The following is a 26549-nucleotide window of genomic DNA, read 5'->3' as shown; positions in this document are numbered from 1 at the left end:
TGTTTGATTCGGTGGAGTAAGCCGATCGCCTGTGCGTTGGGATTTTCCATGCAATCGTGCAGTGTGTCTGTCGCTGTTGCTGCCTGCGCTGCTGTTCGGAGTCTCGGCTCAGCTTCTGATGGTGGTGGTGATGAGGAAAAGAAAATGGCGGCGGGAAAAGCGAGTGAAACAGAGGAGGACTTTCCTACACTGACAGCCCAGGAAAGGGACAGTTTGGCCGGGATTGACAGGTGAGAATAGTGGGAGCGTGCCCTCACGCATAACGTGAAATCTAAGGGATATCTTGACCTGCATGTCTACATTTCAACCGAGGCGCTCCGCAACTAACGCCGAGCCACCTTATGTTGTCTTTTTGCTTGCAGCTCACTATTTGGATTTCAGAAGCTTCATGAAGATGGCGCCAGAACGAAGGCCCTGTTGATGAAGGTAGCAAATCGAAAGTAGATGCGATTTACAACTAAACGTGCTGGGATCACTCGGCTCGACCCGTCAAGTAAAATGCACAGCAGGGAATCGGCCCCCGAAGCTATCCTGCTTGCAAGCGGCCCTCCTGCATAAAAAAGCAGTTAGCCTATGTGTTAGCATGCTAGCTTAATAGTTAGCTCCCCTCATCCGGTGATCAGCGACCCTGCACCTGCGTTTTTTTCTGTTGCGGCTGTGTCGTTTATAAGTACCCCGATGTGTAGTTTACAACACTTCGCTGTCAATAAATTGGTAATTCGTGTTTGTGTTGCGAACTACGGAGTGCTATGTTGCAGGCAAATATCGGCCGTTCCGCTCAGCGTGTCAGTGGACCTGCTCCGCTGTGACTGACGTTCTCGTAGCACCACAACACAACCTCGTCACGGTTTTATCCTGCACGCGACCGTTATTATATTTCCGTCACTGCATGGAAAGAAGTTGCGTGTGCTCATTGGGTGGTGTCCCGTCAAATTGAAACCCCAAAACAACACTGCGTGCTGAACCTGATCTGTTTGCATAGATGCAAGATCACGAAATCAAATATAGGTGCACAAAATGCCCGTTTTCGATTGACTGCTGCGACGGGAGTTGAAATGCTGAATTGTCCTCGTGCACGCACTTTGTGACTTATTTGGTCGGGTTCGACGTTTCACATAACGTTTATAAATGGCTGTCCAAGATGGCGGGGACATGGCAGACTGGTGATGGAACTCTTTTGATGTGTCGGGTCGCGTGGATTTTCTGCGTTGGAGGCGTGTGTTCGCAGGGGCCTGTCTCGCACGTTAATATTTGTTATACTTTTGAGTATACTCAAGGTTAAGGCTCCCTATTTATTACGTTGCGTTTGCAACAATAAAGTAAATGATCGGTCTATTCACACCCAACACACAAAGCCCAGAAATAATTTATTGTGACTGGTAATTGAATTGTGCTTAAGTATATGAATGTGAGATGCTCTCACTTGGAAGGAGCTGTCCACCTATCTTCTCGCTCGGTGGTGCAGGACACCAGGAGGGGCTATGACTGCTTAAGTCGTCACATGGAGCAGTACACAGGTCAGCAGCAGGCACCAGGCTTGGCAGGGAATACAGTCAACAGCCCCTGGGATGAATGCATGAGTTTGTGCAAAACTCTTGGGTTTATGATTGCTGCTAAGTTAGTGCCAGGGCCAGCGATGAAGCAGGTGCTCATGCCTGAGGGGATGTTATGATTTTTTCAGCTCCTGCATGTCACTTGCAAATTTGTGATGGCACACGTCATTCAGAACAAGGCTCCATTTTATACTGCCGGTTTAACTGGCCGGTTCCGTTTAGTGGTTTTAAAATGAACTCCTGCCTATCTGCACGTCTATTTGCTGAAATTTCACATATACTGTACATATTTTATTTTTTTCCTGTATCACCCCAAAATATCACAAATTGGTGCCAAATCTTGGCTAATAAGAACAAAGAAATCGGTGCCAAGGAAATATGGTGCGCTAGCTTGGTTGAGAAACTTCAACTACATCCATATATTTCTTAAACTGGATTATTTTTTGTGCTCATTCACGTTACAAAAACAAAGGTCACTTCTGATGTGAACGGAATGCATGATGTGACACGTGCGCACAAAACACGATGCCATATGGCACTGTATTTATACAAGTAAATGTTAGCGATGTCAGGAAAACTTCCGACCCAAAATGAACCTTTTTAAGCTTAAGCTTTTTCAGTTTTGTTCCAAAATGTTTGTCACCAAAAGAACACGGGCGACCAACATACTGAACTGAGTGACGACTAAGGCCCCCAATGTGTCGACTAATCACGAAGCTGTTGACTATTTTTATCGTCGATAATTATTGTAATTTCTAGACTATAAGGTGCTACTTTTTGTACAAGCTTTCAATCCTGCGGTTTATAGTCCGATGCGTTTTATGTATAAATTTTTCATGATTTATGATGAGAATTTGTTTTTGCAATACGAGCAATAGAAATGAAGACATTTCATATAAAAATGATTTTTCCCTAGTTGTAGCTGGTGCTTATTATAGTCGGGAAATTACAGTAATTTTAATCGTTGACAACTTGTTTGATTATGCATTTATTCATTTGGCATTGTATTCTTCTCTCAAAAAATGCCATCCTGTCATCCTAAACCGCAGTTTGACCGCGCACGTCATAATTCTGAGGAGCACTTGAATGCAGCATAAATTTACACGCGAGTTGATGGAAATAACGAACAAGCAACACCCCCAGCCTCATTCGGGTCGGCCGTGTAGGGACATTTTGGATTTCTGATTGAGACGACAGAGGGTGGTGATCGTGTTGTTACCCGAACGCTGCCCTTAACAGTTTCATTTATTTTTTATGACAGAGTAGACTGATCATAAAACAAATGTTTATTTTAGTATTCTTGGTTGATTTGAGATTAATTAGAAGTACCTTATTATTGAGGACTGGTCTAAAGAGATGTTTTAACATACATGTATATAATTGAGTCATGTACATGTTCTTAATATTGCAATAAAATCAAAACATTTTATCTGGAGGTTTTCAACAACTAGAAATAAAAGGCTTTTTTAAAAAATATTTTCAATATTTAAACTGAACCAAAGTTCGAACCAAACCGTCACTTTAAAACCAAAACTTGAACCGAACCGTTACACCCCTGAAGCCTGGTGTGCAAAGCTGGGCCGTACATTTCCGTATCCAACAAAGGAGCCGGGAATCTAGACATCCATATACGTAAGATCAGCTAAGCATAAAGCTGCCGCTAAAGGAGAAAGCTCCTCAAGTAAATGAACACTTTTCCGTCAATAAAACAGATGCTGCTGTAGGCAGCTTTGCATTTCACACTGTTAAACATCATAATGGCTACAGATCCATGGACTGCACTTCTGGCTATTGTACTGTTTTGTTCTACAGTGAGAGGCAAAAAGCAGTTAACAGTTTAATTTCTATTGCTCTCCTCTGCCATATAATTGTTGCCAGTATTGCACTGATCGTATAGTCCATTTTCATTCCATTATTGTTGTACTGTTCTGTTTAAAGTGTGAGAAGGAAAACAGTTTATATATGCTTCAATGCGCTCATGTCTGGTGCCACATATTGTATGCTTGTTTGCAGTTTTGCACGGATGTTATAAATCTACTTTTAAAGTTGCACACAAAGTTTAAAAAAAAAAAGAAGCAACCAACAAATATTCATTCTTATTGTCCTCATTTTTGACCAACATTTGTTCATCCATCCATTTTCTGAACCGCTCAGTCCCCACGGGGGTCGCGGGAGTGCCGGAGCCTATCCCAGCCGTCATCGGGCAGTAGGCGGGAGACACCCTAAAGCGGTTGCCAGCCGATCGCAGGGCACACAGAGACAAACAAGCACTCGCACTTTGCGACGATTTGGAGTTTTCAATCGGCCTACCAAGCATGTTTTTGGGATGTGGGAGGAAACCGGAGTGCCCGGAGAAAACCCACGCGGGCCCGGGGAGAACATGCAAACTCCACACAGGGAGGGCCGGAGGTGGAATCGAACCCGCACCCTCCTAGCTGTGAGACGGACGTGCTACCCAGTGCGCCACCGAGCCACCACCATAATTTGGTCACTTTAGCCTAATTTGCCTTAATTACAAAAAAGGTGCATACCGTTTTGAATGTAAAGATCAAATTTTGCATACTTGAGAAGCAAAACAAAATGTTTTGGATAAAAGTTCAGTAACAATTTTTTCAGCGAGGATCATAGCTTTCCAGAAAGCTTGAGTTGTGCCTTGTAAGCTTGTCTCCTAATGCAGTTTTTTTTTTTTTGTTGCACAAAATGATTTATTTATTAATTGCGGCGAAGGTATGTACTCTATGTATTACGTGCCGTCCTCTGATTGGTTTACCAGCCCGATCTACGTAATACATTGCAAGTTGAGTGTACTATCTTCTTTTTTGTCTTTCTTATTGATTTGTATATAACTTCAAATTATACATTTTAAATCACTACTATCCAAGCAAAGTGCATGACGTCATTGACGTACGTGTGCATATTTTCCCCTCAGGCTGTCCGCTGCTACGATTCGCTTATCCTCAAGGCGGAGGGAAAAGTGGAGCCTGAGGTGTTTTGCCAACTAGGCCACTTCAACCTCCTCTTGGAGGACTACCCAAAAGGTGAGTTTACACTGAGGAATCTCCTTTTATTGATTCTTTTAAATCATCTGCTTCCTATATTGTGTTTGATTCATGTAATATGTAATCTCCGAATTGCAGCATTATCGGCATACCAGAGGTACTACAGTTTACAGTCAGACTACTGGAAGGTAAGCTAGCCACAACCATGCTTACATGGTTAACTCGAAAGTATGACCATGATGGACTTCATTCTGTTTTATGCATCTGAATAAGTCTTCTCATTACACTCAGAATGCTGCCTTTCTGTATGGTCTGGGAATGGTCTACTTCCACTACAACGCCTTTCAGTGGTGAGTTATGTTGAATGTTATTGTTTATGTATATATATTGCCTGTTTTAATACACAACCACATTAATTTAGACAGGTGATAATAATGCCCAAGATGTGTGGGGCGACAGTAGTTCATGTATTTGCAACGTGAAAAAGATCTTTCCCAAAACTACTATGTGTCGCAAGAAGTTTTGAAGAATTGGCTCTGTAGAAATGTAGGGATTTTTTTGTGTGTGTGCTTGCTTACTTGTGTGTGAAATAATGACCTTTTTGGGGAATCATTTTGAGTCATCGCCTATAAAAAAAAATCTCGGCAAGATCTAATACCTGAAATATGTGCCACCATTAACTGAATATGTATCATTAAAGAGGAAGTCAACTCGAAAAGGCTCTTGACGATAATGTTGTTTGTGCCCCACTAGTCTAAACACAGCATTCTGATCAATATTGTGTTCATTGAATCAGAGTTAAGCAGTCCAATTCTTTTTTTGAGAAATGCAAATTAATTTCCACATGAAGCAAGAGAAGGATCGACTTTGAGGCAGACCAAAATACGGCTTCACTGTAGACCAGGGATTGTCAACCAGTGGTCCGCGGCCCTCTAGTGGTCCGTCAGTCGGATTTCAGTTATTAAGAAAGTTGTTTTTTTCCCTTAGCTGTCACGTTCTTATAAACTTTTTTTTTACCTTCGCCAGGGCGATCAAAGCATTCCAGGAAGTGTTGTACATAGATCCAGGATTTTCCCGAGCCAAGGAGATCCACCTTCGACTGGGTCTCATGTTTAAAGTCAACACAGACTACGAGTCAAGCCTAAAGGTAGGCCCAACCCCAAATTTGCAATGTGAACGAGTGTAGTTAGGAAGTGCCTTTTCTAATTTCTATCCCGCTATTCTCTCACAGCATTTTCAGCTAGCTTTGATTGACTCCAATCCCTGCACTTTGTCCAAAGCTGAAAGTAAGTTCAGAACTCATTGTCTGTTTACTCAAAATGGTAAAGGGGTGTTTGTTCGATACATAGCGGGGCGGAGAAAATATTTTATAAAATGCTGGAGCGGCGATCCCCACGTTCCCTGTCTTAAGTAAATACTTATTTAGTAGAATATTTGTAGACTTAATGAAGCTTCCTCATTTCCCTTACCTCCCACTGTGCTACCTTGGAAGCTGCCATATCCGTTTTTGCCCAGCTTGTGTATGCGTGTGGGGGTGGGATTGAGTGTGTTTGACTGTGTGCGTGACCGTGTGTGTATGCATCTCATTCCTCTTCTCACACGCACACACAACAAGGGCAGCCCCCATCCTTCTTCCCTCCTCTCTCTTCTCTCCCTCACTCACTCTATCTGCTGAGAGTCACTCAGGCAGTATAGATCAGACACTGCGGCGTTCCGCACACAAGAAGATGCTGCCGGGTTGACCGCCACCCTTCTGCTCAGTTAGATTGCGGACAGTCGACCTTGGGATTCCAGTAATTGCACAGCTTTGCCAAATATGCCAGGACAAGAAGGAAGCGGAGCACTACTTCTGAAATTCCCTTGAGTGCTGAATCACCTAACTTTTTTTTTTTTTCTCTTGCAGTTCAGTTCCACATTGCTCATTTATATGAGATTCAGGTAAGTGTTTTTCTTGAGCCATTGTCCTCTCCAAAGGACGCAATTATTTCGAATTCATGTAAAGAGCTGCCACATATTGATGCAGTGTTGTTAGATAGCTTTTTTTTTTGTTAAATGGTACCCTACTCGTCACAGAAACCTTTATTTTCTATTCTTTCAGCCAAGTGCTGACAAATGAAGAGGGGGGGGGTGCATGAGTGGGTAGCAAAGGCGGGAGGGAATAGGAAATTATTCTTAGCCGATTGGCGGGGTTGCCACGGAAACAACAGTCTGTCTCCTCCTTTTTTGTATGCCGGTGGTGTCTCTCTGTAGAGAGGTAATGTCACTTTGGCTGGCTCTTAAAGAGTGTCACTAATACACCTTGTGCTATGTCAGAGCAAGCACCAGCTTTATGGTTAATTTTATTAGCGGACTGGGGGGAACATGATGTTTTATCAATGCTTCAGAAGGAAAACAGGGGGACTGGGCTGTGCAGGTTAATGTTTCTTCTCAAAACCTCTTCACTGCTCCTCCCATCCAGAAGAGATATCGGGCTGCCAAGGAGGCCTATGAAAGCCTCCTGCAGACAGAGGATCTTCCTGCACAGGTGAAAGCCACTACTCTGCAACAGCTTGGTAAGATCCCCCCCTCAATGTGCAGCATTACAATCCGAGGTACACAGAAACTAACTACCATTGTCACCCCAGGCTGGATGCATCACACAGTGGAGCAGCTCGGGGACAAAGCCAGTAGGGATAGTTATGCTATCCAGTGTTTGCAGAAATCTCTGGAGGCAGATCCCAACTCTGGACAGTCATGGTACTTCCTGGGCAGGTAGGTGGCGCTCCTTTGTTTTACTTGATGTTGTAAACCAAAGAAAATTGATATGGCCCAACTGTTGCTTTACTTCAACCAAGAAGGCTAGTTTGTTAATTCATTTATTAATTTATTTAAACTGAGCTGGATTAGCTGGAATTAGTGGGGAGGGGGGATTTAGGTACACAATGCCTCACAGCCTGTCTCTCTTGCAGGTGCTACTCTAGTATTGGAAAGGTCCAGGATGCCTTCATCTCCTATCGGCAATCCATCGATAAATCTGAGGCCAGCGCAGATACTTGGTGCTCTATAGGGTAAGGGCTCATTTCTCAATTGTCACATTGCAAACTTATCATGTATGTTGAAATTAGGAACTCGGAACCCCTCCGCTTACTTTGGTCTATACTGTGTCATGGAACAGGGTGCTGTATCAGCAGCAGAACCAGCCCATGGATGCGCTGCAGGCCTACATTTGTGCTGTGCAGCTGGACCACAGCCATGCCGCCGCCTGGATGGACCTGGGCACGCTGTACGAGTCGTGCAACCAGCCGCATGACGCCATCAAGTGCTACATCAACGCCACGCGCAGCAAGGCATGCACCAATGCCACCATGTTGACCCACCGAATAAAATGCCTGCAGGTGAGTGGAGAGAGATGTGCAGCAATTGAGTGACGGTGCATTTCAGCCACATGTGCTCCAAAAATTCAATCACCAATACTGCTGACTCGTCAGGTTTATATAATGTAAAACCCGCCTCTAATACAGGCAGAATTGTTTTTTTCTACACACAATTTCTGACACATTGCCGAAAAATAAGTAAAACAGTAAAGTGTCACAGAAAATCCACGTAGTGTAAGATATAGTCACACAAATTAGTCCCAACTGCAGTACATTTACTTTCAAGGCCAATTTAATCAAACAACTGCCATGTCGTCATCTGGGGTCCTGGGAGTCGCCGTGTCATGCCACTCCTACATTTGCTTTCGGTTTTCTTGAAAGCAGTGTCATGTCTACCCTAAGCATGCGTCACAGCCCCACTATGGCACAGAGACTGCTTGCCCTCAAGGTTCATATTTGGGATTGTTGTTACTGAGAGTCAAGGAGATGCTACCTCCCCATTTTAACCACACATGGCCATAAAGCTCCAAAACCTCCCCTTCACTTGTGTTGTAACCTGCTTGTATCATTGCTGATCTTATTTTTTAGTATTATTATTATTTTTTTATTTTGAGGTCATCACTTTTATTTTATTTGTTTAATTTTAGCAAGAAATCCTTTTGTGTTTTTCTTTCTTTTGTTTGTTTTTTACATCGTTTTCCATTCCCCTAGGCTCAGTTGAGTAACCCCCAGCTCAGTAGCCCACAGAGTAAAACTAAAATGCTCCCTCTTATTGAGGAGGCATGGAGTCTACCAATCCCGGCTGAGCTCACCTCTAGGCAGGGAGGCCTGAGCAGTGCGCCACAGCAGGTGAGAGACCAGATGCCTCCCCTTTGACCTGAGACGCTCAAAACACATAATCCTAATGTACACGCCGTCATGCCTGTCAGCACATGCACTGTTGTGCACACGGTTGGGTAACACTTGTTCTTGAGCTCCACCACCCACAAAGATGTAGACACCTGAAAATATTTTATTACTGCCACTGCTGGCCTCTTGCAAAACCGTTTTGGGATAGCACTTCCAAATGTAATGTGGAGGTCACGGCCGCTTCACAGCGCCTGTTGTTTAGATGGTGAGGGAGTCTAGCCAAGTGTTACTCAGCCTCCCACCCCCTTTCTCTCCAGTAGTCGATCGGTTCCATCCATCTCTTGCCGCCAAAGTTGAACACTAATCTTCCCACTCCCTCACCTCACCACCCGAACAGAACGAGATATAGGTGGAAAACATTTTGTCGACAAATTGCTCCTGATCATTTTGACACTGTGACTGATTAAAAGTCAAGCGGCTGCTATCATGATTCTCGCACGCATTTGATCTTGTGACAAGGTTGTGCTTGGTTCAGCCTCCAACCTCCAGCCCCCTCATATTCTATTGCCGCTTAACTGGCGCCTGTTTCACAGTAGGAGCTTGTAGTACCGTAATTTTCGGATTATAAATCGCGGTATTTTTCCTAGTTTGGGGGTGGGGGGGGGGGGGGACTTATACTCAGGAGCGACATATAGATATATAGTTTTTTTTTTTTTCACTTTTCTGGGCATTTTACGGCTGGTGCGACTTATACTTCGGTGCGACTTATAGTCCGAAAATTACGGTATTTGATTACGCGTGATTGCTGCTGTTTTTTTGGACTGCGCATTGATGTGTTGTTGACACAAGATCTTTTTACTGGGTCTGAATTATCCTCAAATATCAATTTACAATGGTTATACAGTGTGTTTTTCATGTTTCTGAATCTGAAGGGAGAATAATGTAACACAATTCTGGTGATGACATAAGGGGGATTTACATTAGCTTGAAGTTCTCTTTTATATGGCAGCTGTACCTATGGTGCTGTTGAATACATTTATGGAATTCTATGCACACACATTAATTCTGCATTTAGGCTGCAAATTTACACATATTAGCAACAGCAATGACAAAGTTTACATGCAGTCACTATTCGGGTTAAGGTCAAAATTTCAATTTCTCAAACCCGTTGACATGACAGTTACTTACACATTTCAATAATCCGATCCAAATGTCGTCGCATGGACTTTGTGAGCAAATAGATATAATTTCCATTTGTTACTTTCTACCCTCAATCAAACCCATTCATGTCACTCACCGCAGCAATTAAGCAGCCGCAGTTTCCTCCTTGCTCCAAGTGCGATATTGTGAGTGTCAGTTTGAGTTCCGTTTAAATTTCAAAGGTTAGATGTTGTATAGTTCTTGTCACGCGCTTATCTTAAAACACTGTGTACAGCTGTGGCTCATACCCTTTTGAAGGTGGAGGTAGAATGTCCAAAATGGAGGCATGCAGGCCGAGGTAGAGAGGCAATGGCAGGCAGGCAGGCATGCAGGCCGAGGGAGAGAGGCAATGGCAGGCAGGCAGGCAGGCAAAGGTGGTAGGCCAAGCAAGGAAAGGGGGGAGAGGGAATGGCAGGCAGGCAAACAGGTTTCACACAGGTACAAATCCAAATTGTTTGTAATTCAACTAAGGTTTCAACATAAAGGGTTCAAAGAAGTAAACTAAAGTTTGATTTTTAAATTCCAAGTTTCAAGTTCCAAAAACTACAAGCTTGGAGCAGACTTGAAGTAGTTTGAAGCGGGCTTTTTATGTCACTACTATCTTCGTTCCTTGTCTAACTGAGACTGACTACCAAGTGGGAGCAGCCTATTTATTTCCCTGATCAGGTGACTGATCAGGTGACCAAAGGCTTTGTCAAATAAAAGTCCATGGCCCAAGGCCAGCGAATCTTAAACAAAAATAAGAATTTAAGCTGAGGAAACTAAATTGACTCCAACAGATATTTTCTTTCTGCACCTATGAGTTTCAACATGATTGTTTTCTCCTGGTTATGTATTTCTAGAGTGTTTTGAAAATCAGCCAGGGCTAAGTAAACACAACACCGGGTTCATTTGCCCATCATTAGTAGTCACATCAACTTTCTATATTATTACTTTTGTCAGATTCAAGTTATTGCAGTGGGTTTTTCTTTCATTAACTGAGTTGTAAACACGAGGACAAAATCCCACGTGTGTACATTTGCTACTGGCAGGATCAATTTTATCACAGCTTGGTAGTGTCTTGCATTGATTATGTGACCGCCGATTGGTGACAGTAGGGTTTCATTCACGGGACCGGAGCCAAGCACCATCCGCTGAACAGGGATGGAGCTTGTTGTTGCGATGGGGAAAATGTCTCAGCGGATGTAAACTTATCGTTTCCTTTGTAGTAACAAGTCACTGTTCAACGTATTAGAATAAACAATATAAAATATAAAGCCAAGTTGAATTGCTGTACATGGCGGGCAGCATGGCTTGGTCCTTTTTGTAATTATATAAATATATGTTACAGGTTGCAATCATTTTGAATTACCCTGTAGCTATTACACAACCCCATGTTAACCTTCCATCAGTGTCAAATTTCAGTACCTTGAAACGAATGGACACCGAAAAACCCGTACCTGGCATAACCTCGTACTCGCCTGGTGTTGTCATGCATATGGTACATGTGCTGTGTCATTGAAACAGCTCTCTCTAATTTGGTTACTTCTGGAAGCAAACCTCCCTGCTATGGCACTGTGATGCTTCAGTAAAACATGATAGTTTAGGGTTAGGGTTTAGCACAACTTAAACATGTTACAATTATTTCAATGTCAACATTTGTCTCTTTTTTTTTTTTTCCCCCAATTTGTCTTTCTTTCAATCCTCCTCTGCTTGGCTTTGTATTTTCTCTTGACTTACTTAAACAATGATTCATTTTGTTTTCCTCCCTAATTACCCATTTTCTGCATCTTTTTCTTGTCTTTGTGTCACCTCTTTAAACTCTTCTAACCATAATTCAATTGTCTTTCATTATGTTTCCCTCCTCTTGTTCCTTTACTCTTCCCTTGTTTCATTTTGCCTGCGCTACTCCCCGTCTTTCTCCCGTCCTCCAGGCCTGTAAACCCAACCACGCTGCAGAAGGTGGCGGTTCAGGTCAGTCTCTGCCTCCTCACGTGGCCGCACTGGGCCAAGCAGACGACCAGTCTTGCCCAGCCAAAAGGAAGCGAGCTTCCAGCCCCGCCAAGGTAAAAGCTTTTGCTATGAGTCTTCGTTCATTCTTTGACGCTGCTAGTGTTAGTGTGACTAATGTGGACTATTCCATTAATTATAAACAGGGAGATTCCTGGGTTACTAATCCAGTGCAGCAGGCCATTCCTAACTGGTACCTCTCCCCACAGAAGATGCAGGTTTGTTATTGCATTTACACCATTCCATTTTTTTATTCTTCACCTCTGGTTCCAGCTCGGTTTTGTTTTGTTATTTTCTGCAGTTATTGGAACAGCTACGGAGTAATCGAGCCAGCTTGAAACCTCCACAGCTGCAGATGTTGGAGCAGCTGGAAACTCAGTTCACCATGATGCAGCAGCATCAGGTAAAAATTAGCGCTGCCCCGATTAGGCCAGAGTAGGTGTGGGAATCTTTGGGCCCCTACGATTCGATTACAAAACGATTATCAATGGATTTTTAAATCATGCTGCTCTTTGCTGATTCATTAATTCGTTTGTTGGTTCAGGTTTACCCCGCCTCAGAAATATGCATCAATCATCTACTGTTAGTGATTAGTCCACTAGCAAAAAAATCATTTGTAGCAGCTCTAGTAAAAAAATAAGGACTTTTCCATTTGTGCTATCTACACTAGCTGAGGGTTATAGTCAGGCTAGACTACTCATCTATCACATGTGTGGTATGAATGTTTAAGGTGTCTTCCATTCCTCTTGTAGATGCGGCAGAATACATCAGGAGGTCAGGTGCGCCCCTCCTTCCCCAATGGCCCCACTGCCAATTGCCTCCCATCCCCTAATCCCAGCCTGCATCCCACGCGGCCCCATCTGGGACCTCATCGGCCACTGTGCCCCCCTCAACCTTTGGCCAATGGGCCTGTGGGTTTTGGGGCACACAGACACTCAGATTCAGTCTCCCTTCCTGTGGAGGACAATAGTAGTAACAGTAGTAGTAGTAATAATAATAATAATCAGTTGGCCCCGGGGCCCAATAGAGATGTGCCTTATCTTCAACCTGCCGGCAGCGGCAACGCAGCACTGCTACCTCACACCTGCACAAGCACGCAAACACAGGACGCCACGCCACACCCTCTGCACCTTAACTCCTCTCAGGTAAGTTAAAGTTTTGCTGCAGTTTGGACTTAATCTTCCCCAATCATTATAAGAGACGTGGGCCGGGCTCCTCCACTCTCCCTCTCCTGTCTGAGCTGTGACATTCAAAGCCGAAATTAATTATTGTCACAAAGCAGATGGAAAATTAAATCCCTTGGTACCAGGACAACTCCATGAATGTAAATCAATTGTGAGAGAACAACATTGGCATGTCTGCAACTGGCGTGTTGTCAAACACACAGCAATTGTCTTTCATTATGTTTCCCTCCTTTTTTTTTTTTTTTTTTTTATGGCTGGGCGCTCTATCGTGACCGTACCGTATTGTCTTGCATGTAAAGCTCTGCAAAAATGCTCCGTTTTTACTGAACGCATAGTAATATTGTTATCGTCATCAAGATATCTAGTCCATATCGCACAGCCCTTTTATGTAATATATCGCTGTGATTGCCTGGCAGCCAATTCAGGGTGTATCCAGCCTGGGTACACCCTGAACTGGCTGCCCACCTCTAGTGGTCTAATCAGTGTTTGTACCCTTCTTTCAGGTGCTGCAGAAGCGATCCGTTCCTCTTGCGGGCTCCAATACTGAGGGAACCACCTCTCACCCGCATCCCCCCAGTTCCATTGCTCCCCCACAGTCCAACAATCAGGTTGGGCATTCCAACGCGGCAACGCCACAGCAACAGCCAGCGCACAACCATCTACCATCCCCTCCCTCTCTTGCCCCTTCCTCTACCTCAAGTGGGGCAGCACCCAATGTGTCCGCTACCAAAGATGGCAACACTGCAGCCACCCTTGTGACCGCATCCCTTGGCAATGGCAGTTCTGAGGGCAGGGGGCCTTCGCCATTGACATCAGCAGACGGCAAAGTGGCGAAGTCTGACAGCCTGGCTTATAATAGCCACCTGGGGGAAGAGGGCAAGGCGGCAGAAGGTGGTGAAAAGCAGAGCCTTAGCGCAGACAATCCAAGACTATCTGCCCTGCTGGCAGGGGAGGTGGAGGGGGGTGAGGGAAAGCCAAAAGGGACTGTATCGACGACATCTCCCAACAAAGTCAACAACATCCACCCTGTGGGCTTGCCCTCAACCCCCAACACACAGGGAAGCTCAGCTGCCTCCTCGCCTGTCTCTGTCATATCCACGGCCACACCCTCGCCTAAATGTTTGGAACACACACAGACAGGCAGCCATAGTCCCGCCACACCTATAGCAACCGCACCGGCTGTCAATGGTAACGGCAAAGGGGGAATCTCCGAGGACTCTCAGAGCCCCATCAAGGCTGAACCACCTGCTGTCACTGGTCTCAAGGCCACACCACCCCATGGCTCGTCTTCATCGTCGTCGTCGTCTTCATCATCGTCGGTATCAATCTACCCCAGCTCCACAGACGTGCTGAAGGCCTGCAGGTGAGACAATTGCGTACAATTAATGTTCTTTTGCTACTAGCTCCCTCCAGTGGTAGTTTGTAGTCGGCAAAGCATGCAGAAATAGTTATGTAATTGCGAGGCACTGTTGCTATGCAGATATTTTGCATCACACAATGGTAACAATTATTTTGTTGTTTTACTCAATAAAATTGACTGCATTTGTGTATGCAGAAATCTGGGCAAGAATGGGCTTTCCAATAGCAGCATCCTTCTCGACAAGTGCCCGCCGCCACGGCTGCCCCCTCCTCCTTCGCCAGCCCTGCCCAAAGACAAGCTCAATCCACCAACTCCCAGCATATATGTGAGTAGCAGAAATATTCCACCTGACCCGTCTCGCGATACGGACAAAATTATTCATCCCTATATCGATAGCCATTTTAATATTGTACACTAATGTTGGCCACTCGTGCGGGGAAGCTTTGAAAGGAACAAGAACCTCTCCTTTCTTTACAAATGGCGCCCTTGTGTGGTAGACGACTGGATTACATCAGCACGAAGAAAATACGGACAATAGGCTTGTAACTAACTACTACTGATTTATCCTTCCTCGATGTACTGTCTTTGATGTCATGAAAAGTACACAACAATGATGAAAATATTCTAAAACATTTACCATTGGTAGAAATTCTTATATTACATTGTTACTGCCCAAAGAGGAAATTACTTTAATAAGTTACTTTTGTAACTTAAGTTTCTTTCTTAACGCAGTACCCTAATACTGTTACTAATGACATTTGCCAAAACTTCCACAAAAAGGCGAGTAGATGTTTGCTTAATTCTTGGGTTCATAATAATTTGGAACACTGTAAGAATAATTTTTTCTTCACTTGTTCCTTTTTGAACCAGCTGGAAAACAAGAGAGATGCTTTCTTTCCACCATTGCACCAGTTCTGCACAAATCCCTCCAATCCTGTCACTGTCATCAGAGGACTGGCTGGAGCACTCAAACTGGGTAAATATGGAAATGACTGTGATGTTGTGATTGAAGCTACACCACTACATGTGCATGCTACAGCCTACCGAAAAAGATTGTATTCATCATCTAGCTTTTATTCTGGATTTGATGGTTATCTGCAGACCTGGGCCTTTTCTCCACAAAGACGTTGGTTGAGGCCAACCCAGAGCATTTGGTGGAAGTGTGGACCCAGTTGTCGCAACCTGCGGATGAGAACTGGGATGTGACGGGCACTAAGAAAATGTGGCGTTGCGAAAGTGCTCGAGCTCATACAACCATCGCCAAGTACGCGCAATATCAGGCTGCTTCTTTCCAGGAGTCTCTGCGGGTCAGTGACGAGAAGGCACACCCAAGAAGAATTATTATTTTCATTCATAAAGATAAGAATAAATATTGGCTGCCATATTTAATCCAAATGTCTTTTTTTTTTTTTTTCTAGGAGGAAAATGAAAAAAAGGCACTCAAAGAACCCTGTGACGCAGAGCCAGCTGCAGAGAGGTACAAAAGATTGGAAACTAAAAATGAGAAACGTCTTTTCAACACGAATGCGAATCTTTTTTTAGACTTTTTCTGACCGAATTTACCATTCTCAAGATAAGCGCAAAACTGTTGAATTTTTCGGGGGTGCGGGAGGGGGGTGCTCTTTACTTTGCTTTTGAGTGGGAAGGGAGCGAGAGAAACAGAGAGAGTGACTAGCAGGTTTTTGTTTGTTTGTTTGATTGATTTGGCTTGTACATTGTCACACATTCATAATTGTTCATCCTTGTTTAAGTTACTGCGATATAGTAGTTTGTATAATGTTTGACTTAGCCAGAGTTGTTGAAAATAGTATGTGCTTGTGATTTGCCAGTGTTGTGCGCAAAAGAAGAGGACCCTTAAAGCACATCAAGTTCGGAACAAACATCGACGTGTCAGACGAAAGGAAGTAAGTGTGATTTTTCCAGCTGGTCTGTAGCCTGATTGAATTTGATCTGGTTTTAAAGACACATTTTTCTCCTCCCACCAGGTGGAAGCAGCAGCTCCAGGAACTTAGTAAACTGCCAGCGTTTGCTCGTGTTGTATCGGCTGGCAACCTGCTCAGCCACGTGGGCCACACCATACTGGGAATGAACACTGTTCAGTTGTACATGAAGGTCCCGGGGAGCCGAATAGCAGGTTAATTCGACCAAATTGATCATGTTTACTATTTCCTGGACCAAGGAGGCTGTGGATAGTTTCATGAATATTTCTCATGTTTCATTTTTTTTTTTTTTTAATTAACCGTAGGTCACCAGGAGCACAACAATTTCTGCGCAGTAAACATCAACATTGGGCCTGGAGACTGTGAATGGTTTGCTGTACCAGAAGCCTACTGGGGTGTGATGAGCAACTTCTGTGAAAAGTAAGGCCTGTGCTTTGTTTTCAAGTAGCAGTGGGTAAAGACTTTAACCTTTTTTTTTTTTTTGCGCTCTTGTCACTTGCACTCCCAGGAACAATATCAACTTTCTGATGGGCTCATGGTGGCCAAACTTGGAAGACCTGTATGAAGCTGATGTGCCCGTGTACCGCTTCATCCAGCGCCCTGGTGACCTGGTATGGCTCAATACGGGCACTGTCCACTGGGTGCAGGCCATTGGCTGGTGCAACAACATTGCCTGGAATGTTGGACCCCTTACAGGTATGGGGCCTCAATGGCACACTGAAAAAACACAAAGTGCCCTACCTAGTTTTATTGTATTTTTCCTTTATTCATTCATTCATTTATTTATTCAAAATGCAAGCAGTTCTCGCTGAGTTTAACCTTAGTGAAAGAAAATTGCCTCTAATAAGGTGTAACCTTTGAAAATGGCATTCATGAGTTCCAGCTGATCGTTGACCTTTTCAGTTGATTGGCCTCCATTTCCTTACTACGTGGTGTTACTTTACAAACACGACCGGCATCCTTCTTTTTTTTCTTTTCTTTCTTTCTTTCTTTCTTTCTTTCTTTCTTTCTTTCTTTCTTTCTTTCTTTCTTTCTTTCTTTCTTTCTCGTGTACTCAACAACTGCAACTTTTAATACAAAGCTGCTGATGTGCAATATTGATGTGCTACTGGAAATAAATAAGCTTGTGCGCATTGCCTGCAGTTGCCAGAGAGCCAACAATTGTACTTAACAGTACTGTCACCTAAGATCAGTTCAAGTAAAACTAAGTAGTTCTCCATTAAATTACAAACTGATTTAAAAAAAAAAAAACTTCCAATACTAAGTTTTCTACGTCTGCTTATTTTCTAATCAGAGTATTATCATCAAATAGACAAAAGTATAAAATAGGATTGTGCAACCGCCTCTGGTTGTTGCATTTTTTTTTTGACATATTGCTTTGACTGTGTTTTTAAGCCCATCAGTACAAGTTGGCAGTGGAGCGTTATGAGTGGAATAAGCTCCAAAGTGTGAAATCCATGGTTCCTATGGTGCACCTGTCTTGGAACATGGCACGTAACATTAAAGTGTCTGATCACAAGTTGTTTGAGATGATCAAGTGAGTCAGTCTTTCACACATTTAACTGCCCTACCGTTGCAATTGATGATTTATTTTTAAAACCGTGTTGACCGGAACCTTCCCATCTGACGCGTTCTTCACAGGTACTGTTTGCTGCGGACGCTGAAGCAGTGCCAGTGGGTGAAGGAAGCATTAGCGACAGCTGGCAAAGAAACAGTTCTGAGGAACAGAACTAGAGATGAACCGGCCCACTACTGCACCATCTGTGAGGTTTGTAACTTTCAACCACTGTCACCTCTTGCGCCGTCAACATCCTATGGCAGCTTGGCTTGCTCTGTGGTAATCATTTCTCATCTCAATATTGGTTAATTTTAATACATTTTTGAGAAAAGTATTGAAGCACCAATGTCAGAGAATATATGCAACCATCAATTTTATTTTTATGAATAGGATGACTTTAGGTTGCTACTTAAATAGTTAGACAAGCAAGTTGAGCTCCTTTCTCATTTGTCTGTGTACCTTGCATGCTCTTCAGGTTGAGGTGTTCAATCTGTTATTTGTACGCCGTGAGCTCCTGTCCAAGAAGCAGTATGTGGTCCACTGCCAGGACTGTGCTCGCAAAGGCAGCGCCACACTGGATGACTTTGTGGTTCTGGAGCAGCACAGGATGGAGGACCTCATGCAGGTCTACGATCAGTTTGCATTAGTAAGTCCAACTATTGGTTTATTTCATTGACTCAACGCGTCAGTGCGTTAAGATGAAGAAAAAATAAAAAATTATGTGGTTGTGGGAATTAACCAGTCCAACCAAACCCATCCAGAAGTGTCTTCTGTTGTGACGGGAAAGAAAATGTAGATTCACTGCAATACATTGAGTAATGTGATGTGGAATGAAAAAAGTATGAATGTCATAGATGTTCAGTACACATGACAGACCACTAGTCTAAATAAGACCATGCATGCCATGTTTTTTTTTTTTTTTTACATAACAGAAAGAAGGGGCAGCTCGGCGGCGCACTGGTTAGCGCAATCACTTTGTGTGTTAGACTTAAAAGTGTAAATCTCATTCTGATTTACTAACATGAGCTTGTTTGTTCTTTCATCTCACGCCTCCATAGGCCCCTCCTCCTCATTCATCTTCATCTTGACATTAGGAGACCCATGACTTTTGGAGCGGAAACGTGAAGCCAATTTGAAAAAAAACACATCTATGTACACGGACCCCTTTCTGATATTCAGGAACGCCAAGGCCGTCTCTACACCTTTGCCACCACCCCTCTCCCCGCATGGACGGCTGGAGGCTGAGGCTACTGCGTGTGTCTGTCTATGCAACCTATTTGGTCCACCCCCCTCCCCCCAAAATGGGGGCAGCACCAAGATTGCTCACAGGACTGTTTCTTCCTCTACCCTCTCAACCCTCTTTAATGACAGCGGCTCAGCCCATTTCAGTGGAAGACTTAATCAAAAATGGTTTGGAGCAGGAATATGGGGGGGGGGGGGGGGGGGTCTAGTGTTTCTTTTAATGCGTGATGAAATGTTTTGTAGATATTTAACTGTTCATACCTGGCTATACCACCCTTAAAAGACTACTGACTTGACCACCTTATTGCCCCCCTTTTTCTCACTCTCTTCTGCATCGAGGCTTTGGCTTTTGATTTTTAACAATTTCCCTTGAATGTCTTCTTTTTTTCCTAAGGGGCAGTAGCCTGCTCTTTGTCTATGCTATTTTGAGACTCGGTATGTTCCCAAATTTTTTAATGTGATTTTGTTTTCTTTCTCAGCTTTTGTTTTGTCTTGTTCTTTTCCAACTGTTTTTCTTAGGTAAGTAAAAAAAGGAAAAAATCTAGTAGAAAAATCTAAAATATACTAGCCAAGTCACAAAGAAAATGGGTTGCACATAGACTTATGAAATAAAGTTTAATTTGTGATTGTTTTGTTGTTTCTAATCTTGATGTAAATTTACACTATTTATAAATACATATTTATTGCTTGAAAATATTTGTTGATGGAATGCTGTTATTTTTTTCCAGAGTACCTGCCATTAAATTTGAAGGGGTTTTGTCATTTTAACACAACTCCTCTTACATTTTCTATATATAAATAAAATTGCTTAGCAAGCATTGTACAGAAACAAACATTTAAATTTGTTTTATTGTTTGAAGAATGTTTTATGAGTCAATAAACACAAAGTTGTCAAATCATCTGCCTCTGCTTAGGACATGTATTTTACTAACAGAGCCAACTGTGCTTTCTTAAAGTAATGTCTGAAACCCAGCAGACAATGTAGCTGTAGACTGACACACAGAGTCCTACAATGTATGCCAGGTCCAGAAATTACCCAAATGTTTCCCTCAATTGCATGAGCATTGGCATCCAGTTGTGTTTTCAAACCTTCCATATATTGACCAGCAGCCACAGAAAGTAGAACCACCTGGAACCATTTTGGAAAGGATGTGGTGCCCAATGGAGACCCAGTAGCCAGATGTAGCTGCTGCCAGCCCCACAGGATCTACACTGACTACTGAGCAAGCATGGGGTATCCCAAGAATGGGGGGGGGGGGGGGGGGGGTGTTCAACCTCCACCTACAAATGATGAGAACCGTGGCATGCTGGAGCTCCATTTGTTGTCAAAGGGAGGCGGTTGCTGCTACTTGTGTTCACCTGAGAAGCTACAACAGAACACGATGAGCAACTGTAATGGGAAAATGAAGCTTCATGAACCAGTTGTTGTATTCTTTGACTCCTCTAGATAGCAATGTTGGTTTAAAGTGAGGGTTTAAAAAAAAAAAAAAAAAAAAAAAAAAGCCAAATCGGTGGTCTTTCAGCTCTTTGGTGAACAGAGACTGTCATTTAGAGGTCTAAGTAAACACAACAATGGGTTCATGAATCACCTTGAAGCTTCATTTGCCCATCATTAGTAATTACTCCCTGTACAGTACTTTAAGTACTATAGGACATCTTATTGTGTTCAGGTTAGTTACAATACATCCGTATATATACAATACAACTTTATTCATATAAAGCATTTCACAACAGCTGGAGCTGTAACAAAACACTTTGCATTTAACTATCGGGACAACCCCAAAGACAGTGAAAACAGTCAATTAGATGACAAATACAGTATTAATATTTAAATACAGAACTAGAAAAATAATAAAGTCAGTTGAAAGCCAAAGATGTAATTGAATTGACGCATGAGGCACAGGCAGTGGAGTTTTGGCGTTTCTTTCCTGGTGCATTTTTAATTTGAAGGTATCCTGGTGAAAAGGCACAAAGGAGACAATTTTAAGCATGGCAAATATTCATTTTCAGGAATGTAAGCTTCTTCATTTTGCACCCACATAACACAGTGACAATGCGGGGAAGGGTGCACTCCACACCAAATATGTAGCTGCAATAGCTCTTAAAATATTATCCAATTTCTTCCACCTATATCTATTTGTAAAATATGGCAGTGATCCAGCAAAGAGGTATGTGAACTCTGCTTGCCCCAGACACCCCCCCTACACACACAATTAAATCCTCACCAGCTAACAATGTCTCACTGTGTCCCTTCGAGGTACACAGACAGTGAGAGATGGAATGCGAGAAAAAACCAGTCGAGTGATCGGAGACCTTCTTCCTTCCTTCCTGTAACTGCCATCTTCAACTCACCTACACCAGTGCCTCAGCCTTGGCAAGAAACAAACAAGTGGTTCTGACTGCTAATTCTAACATGGACAATTGTCTGCTCGCCTGTTCCATGATCACAAAAGATTAACTTGAACTAGACTAAACAGCTATGCACAAATGCAAACACGTGCACGCAAGCACACTGTCCACTCACACATTAATTGCAAACAACGTCCTTGTGATTGGCTGTAGCATAGCCAATGGAAATGCTTGTAGCTGCCCATTCATAAATAAACTTGGGTAATGTGATCAAAATCGACATTCTATAATTACAATGTCTCTACTGATAGAAATCAGTAGAGAATTTATCATTTTAAATTGCCTGATCTGTTACTGATATTTATGATTAATTACTACAGTTGTCTGTTGTTAAAGGGACAGAGATCACACCGGCCACCAATTTCTTCAGGGGAGGTGCAAGCAAAATGTTATCACAAATGATTTGTAGTCTTTCCTTAATTGATGGAGTAGATTGCATTTTTTTAAACATGCTGTAGTCATTGATACAGAGAATTACTGAGCTGCTGATAGTTTCCTTTGCCCCTTGCCAAGGAAACGTGTGCAGCAAATAGGAACCAACACGGCTCACCCTCGACCAAAATTAGGTGTTGCCTCAGTTGGAGAATGTACTGTGACACATCCTAGCAGAAATTGGTGCTACTCGTTTCCATGGAAACGGCTCGCAATTAGCACAAAGGGGAGAGAAATACACGGTGCAGCCTAGATGCATGTGCAAGTGTGTGGGATGCTGGCCTGCTTTCAAGACATGAGCACTAACGGAAGGTGGATGTAGACTGGAAGAGAGGCTCGTGCAGATGTCAAGGTGCTCGTTGGCTTTGTTGAAATCAGATGGAACTTTGTACTTATCCCCTAACGTGCAGTGTTGTGTGTTTGTTTAGCTGGTTCATGCTGCTTTACAGTGCACTTCAAAAACAAAAGGGGCATCTGTTGCATGTGACACTGACATTGCTCCAATTCAGGAAAAGATGCCAAGAGGCAATAAAAAAAATAATAAAATAAAATAAAAAAAAAAAAAGCAAACCAGTATTGATTTTAAGATTTGCTCTTGGATTGTTTGCACAAGTATGTACAGCTTTGTCGAACTCACTAACATTCCTGAGTTTTTATTCTGAAATTTGAATGACTGAGTCTGAAAAGTGAGCATCGCTGTGATGCAACCTTCCTCCTTGCTTGGGTCGACAACAATTCGTACTTGTAGGCGGCAAAAAAAAATGCTTGCCAACGCTTCCACAGAATATGGACAGATTTGTACGTAACACGCCTACACGATTGGCACAATTTCCTGCTCTTCAATGCGGCAGCTAGTAGCCGAGTGCACAGGTGCACATACGCTGAGAGCAATTATGGAGATATTGTCGAGAGAAAAAAAAAAAAAACATTTTAGCAGCGCAATCTGACAGTTGGTTGATGACAGTAATTGTGATTAACAAGTGGGCGATTACAGTTCTGACGCAAACAGCGCAACGCAGAAGACACTTATGCAAAACACCCATGACATTTAATATCAGTTTCCTTTTTTTGTGTTGAGAACATTTAACGATCTTATAATTTAATCAATGACTAGAGTGATAGTGTAAAGCCGAAACATTCCACATCACTCCAAACGCATACATTTAAAGAAATATGTCATAGCTTCTTTTGTGTTAGACGTTTTCACAAAGCCCCCATTAGTGTCTATAAAAAGAACTGAAAAGACAAGATGGTCAGCTTCTAACAACAGTCTTCTGCATACCAACAACTTTTACTCTTAAATCTAAAGGTCCTAAAATGCAGAAGTCATTTGACTAGTTTCTCCTGATCAAATGCATCAGCTGGGAGCTTATGAGCATCATGTGAGACGGCATGTCAGGAGCTCCAGTAATGCAGTTAACTCAAAGAGGAAGGCCAGGAATGTATCCTAAACTCAACCCCTTGTCCCCCCCACGCCCTCCCAGTCATGGGATCTCCGCTGGGTAATCGCATACCAAATACAAGAAGAATTTGGACCTCTCTCTCCTCCCGAGCAGACAGGGGCTAACCCCTGTCCCCGAGCTTCCCCTCTTTAAAGTCAAGCGAGTGCTCTGGAAACACACCGTAAACACCCAACATTGAAAATAATAAACAATGAAAACATACAACTTCTTAATTTATAGATTATAATATCTTGAAATCAATCTATGTGCCAGCCAGCCCTGAAAAAAAAAAAAAAAACATAAAATGTAACTAGACCAATTTTTGGGCATTTCGATAATTTCACAATCAATACAGCCACATTGAGCACTATTGAAGATTTTCAGATGACGATATTAAGTGTAATTAAAAAAAAAAAACTGATATAAATCCCATATTAACTCAAATCACTAAAATAATTATTTTGCTTTGTTCCCGATAAATGGCAACAAAACATTTTCAACAGAACATTTGAAATGTCACGCAGGAAATTACGGAGAGGTTTTCGTAGGGGCGGGGCAGACTCAACAGGTAGTCTAAAGGTTATTTATGACTCAAATTGTTCTTTCTTGCATTAAAAAAATGACAATACATTTCCGTTTTCCCGAATTTCCGTACGTATGCGCCCTCGTGAGTTTGTGCGTGTGGCTTGGGACCACACACTTTGCGCACACCCTCCCCCAATGAGACCCCCCCCCCCCCCCCTCCACACACACACACACACACACACTTGGCCCACACACAAGCTAACGATTTCAAGCATTTTAAGTCAACATAAAAGCGCAACATTGAAAAGATACCTGAGATATGTCCTATGCGATTTGAGCAACTAAACGACGACTGAGCGCTGTATTTTTCTCCTCCACGCACGGAGCAACGTTGGTCTCCACAGTCACCGCATGGTCGAGACACAGCGTGGCCGAGTTTGTGAAGGTCGGCTTCAGCCAAGGTTGGACGGCTGAACCGTGGGCGTGCAGGGAGCAGAAATCAACAACAAAGAAATGATTTGATTCCCTTCCATTGCGGATTGTCGAGTTGTGCAATCCTCGCGCGACGCGTGCGGTCGACGGAAAGATGCGGAGGAACGAAACAAAGTGTTCAAACTTCTCTACCGGCGCTGACTCTTTTCCCCGTTTGCCGTGTCTGTCTGCGTGAGTGTGCGATCGACACTTACCGATGTTGTTGTCCGCGTGTCCTGGTGAAGGAGTGCGTGTTTGGCGCGTGTCAGCGTGTGTGCTGCTTCCATGTAATCGCAGGGATTCTTCAGCTGCTGCCTACTTGGTGCACAAACTGCGGTGTGAGGACCTCCCGTGGGCCCGGAGTGAAATAAACTGCACGTTCTTAAATAAGCTTTTCTCAAATGTTTACCTTGATGATTCATCTTCAAACTTTTAAAGATAAATACCCAACTTAAAAATATACTTTACGCACTCCCATCACATCGATAGATACACCACAAACTATGTTCACTCAAAGGAGAGCCAAGAGAATATTAACATTGATCGTAACGGACAATATCAAATATAAGTACAGCATTGTTTTTTAACAGTGTTTATCTTTGAAGTTGTAGTTTGGAGTATAGTGTACTAGCACGTACTCACAGAAAACCGTATACTAATTTAGTGAGCCAAATTATTAGACAGATCACACCACAATATTGTTAAATCACATTGGCAGTGTCAATCAAGTGTTAGCATTATATTCTTTCTGTGGCTGTTTAACAGCATAAAAAAAAAAAATCCTAAATTTGGAAAATGCTGCTCCACAGTGTTATAATGAGCAGGTGCAATAACCAATCTTCCATATGGGGACTGGATAAGAAACCCCTCCCACAACATTAATACGACATTTTCCAGAATTCATGCACATGACACAAACGGCGGCTGCGGATTGGCGTCCGCCCCATCATAATTTTCCCACCTTCACATACGCTCAAACTAAATGAATGAATCCTGCAGCAGCACTGCCGCAAAGATGCTTTTGTTAATTGAACAGACAACAGGCTGTCTGCAGTGCAACCTGCTCTCTCCATCTCTCTCTCACTCTGTCTCTCGCTCGCTCTGCAGTGACACACAAGGCATATAAATGGGCACGTAGATGTACCGAATGCTTACCAGGTGTCATTGAGGCTCCTAAAAGCCCCAGGCAACCCACCCACAGACGCCGCCACATTGGCTCTCCTTTTTCCGCCACCACCTCACACTCTTGGCTTTCTTCCTTTCCTGCCTTTGCTTCCAACCTTCTCGCCAGCTTCTCACCACACTGATCTTTTGATGCTTCCGACCACTCCACTGATCAATGCACACGCAGAAAAGAGAGCTGGGTTGCCTCCACCTATCAGCGTGTGTGTGTGTGTGCGTGCGTGTGTGTGTGTATCACCAGGAGAACAGGCTTCCAACCCACACACTACCACTCTTCAGGGCGCTCAGCCTCCACCATCTCTCATCATTTAACCACTGCATACGCCTACCCATTTGAAAATGCGCACACACACACACCCCTCATGCCCGTACGCACATACATACATTACCTGCTGTTCTCGGAATTTGCAAAACCACCTGTTAGAAGTCATAGCACATGGTTGAATGGGTGGATTCTGGCCAACTTTGGTCTACACTATATCATTGTTCTTTAGTGCATATATTATCATTATTCATCCTTCCATCCATTATCTGTACCACTTGTCCCCACAGGGGTCGCGGGTGTGCTAGAGCCTATCCCAGCTGTCATCGGGCAGTAGGCGGCAGTTGCCAGCCAACGGCAGGGCACACAGAAACAAACAACCATCTGCACTTGCACTCACACCTAGGGGCAATTTGGAGTGCTTAATCGCTTACCAAGGATGTTCTTGGGATGTGGGACGAAACTGGAGGACCTGGAGAAAACCCACGCAGGCACAGGGAGAACATGCAAACTCCACGCAGGGAGGGCCGGAGGTGGAATAGAACCCGCACCCTCCGAACTGTGAGGCAGACGTGCTAACCAGTGGCTATTATTAATTA

General features: G+C 43.3%; 1 protein-coding gene and 1 long non-coding RNA gene across 3 annotated transcripts; one reads left to right on the top strand and one right to left on the bottom strand.

The window, feature by feature from the left end:
• The first annotated feature begins 48 nt into the window (after window positions 1–48).
• On the top strand, window positions 49–20126 carry LOC133168729 (histone demethylase UTY-like). Of its 2 annotated transcripts, XM_061300347.1 has the most exons (30): window positions 49–230; window positions 363–426; window positions 4483–4591; window positions 4691–4740; window positions 4844–4902; window positions 5579–5699; window positions 5784–5838; window positions 6456–6490; window positions 7011–7104; window positions 7177–7303; window positions 7501–7599; window positions 7707–7926; window positions 8617–8754; window positions 11868–11999; window positions 12090–12161; window positions 12245–12346; window positions 12696–13088; window positions 13631–14490; window positions 14683–14812; window positions 15358–15463; window positions 15589–15794; window positions 15906–15964; window positions 16317–16391; window positions 16473–16621; window positions 16733–16847; window positions 16936–17123; window positions 17823–17964; window positions 18069–18195; window positions 18461–18631; window positions 19044–20126. In XM_061300347.1, exons 1-30 carry the CDS (start codon window positions 49–51, stop codon window positions 19071–19073), a joined length of 4410 nt encoding a protein of 1469 aa, XP_061156331.1. In that variant the 3' UTR covers window positions 19074–20126. The 2 variants fall into 2 exon arrangements, with proteins under 2 accessions (XP_061156331.1, XP_061156332.1); XM_061300348.1 differs by lacking the exon at window positions 8617–8754.
• LOC133168781 (uncharacterized) lies at window positions 20059–24838 on the bottom strand. The gene is made up of 2 exons (XR_009718314.1): window positions 24722–24838; window positions 20059–21182 (listed from the first exon to the last, which is right to left on the bottom strand). It is a non-coding gene; the product is annotated as an uncharacterized LOC133168781 (long non-coding RNA).
• Window positions 24839–26549: the final 1711 nt, after the last annotated feature.

This window comes from Syngnathus typhle, linkage group LG2, assembly GCF_033458585.1.
Source record: "Syngnathus typhle isolate RoL2023-S1 ecotype Sweden linkage group LG2, RoL_Styp_1.0, whole genome shotgun sequence".
Lineage (NCBI taxonomy): Eukaryota > Metazoa > Chordata > Actinopteri > Syngnathiformes > Syngnathidae > Syngnathus > Syngnathus typhle.
Note: the sequence above shows the minus strand (reverse complement) of the source record. Positions and strands in the feature narration are given on the sequence as shown.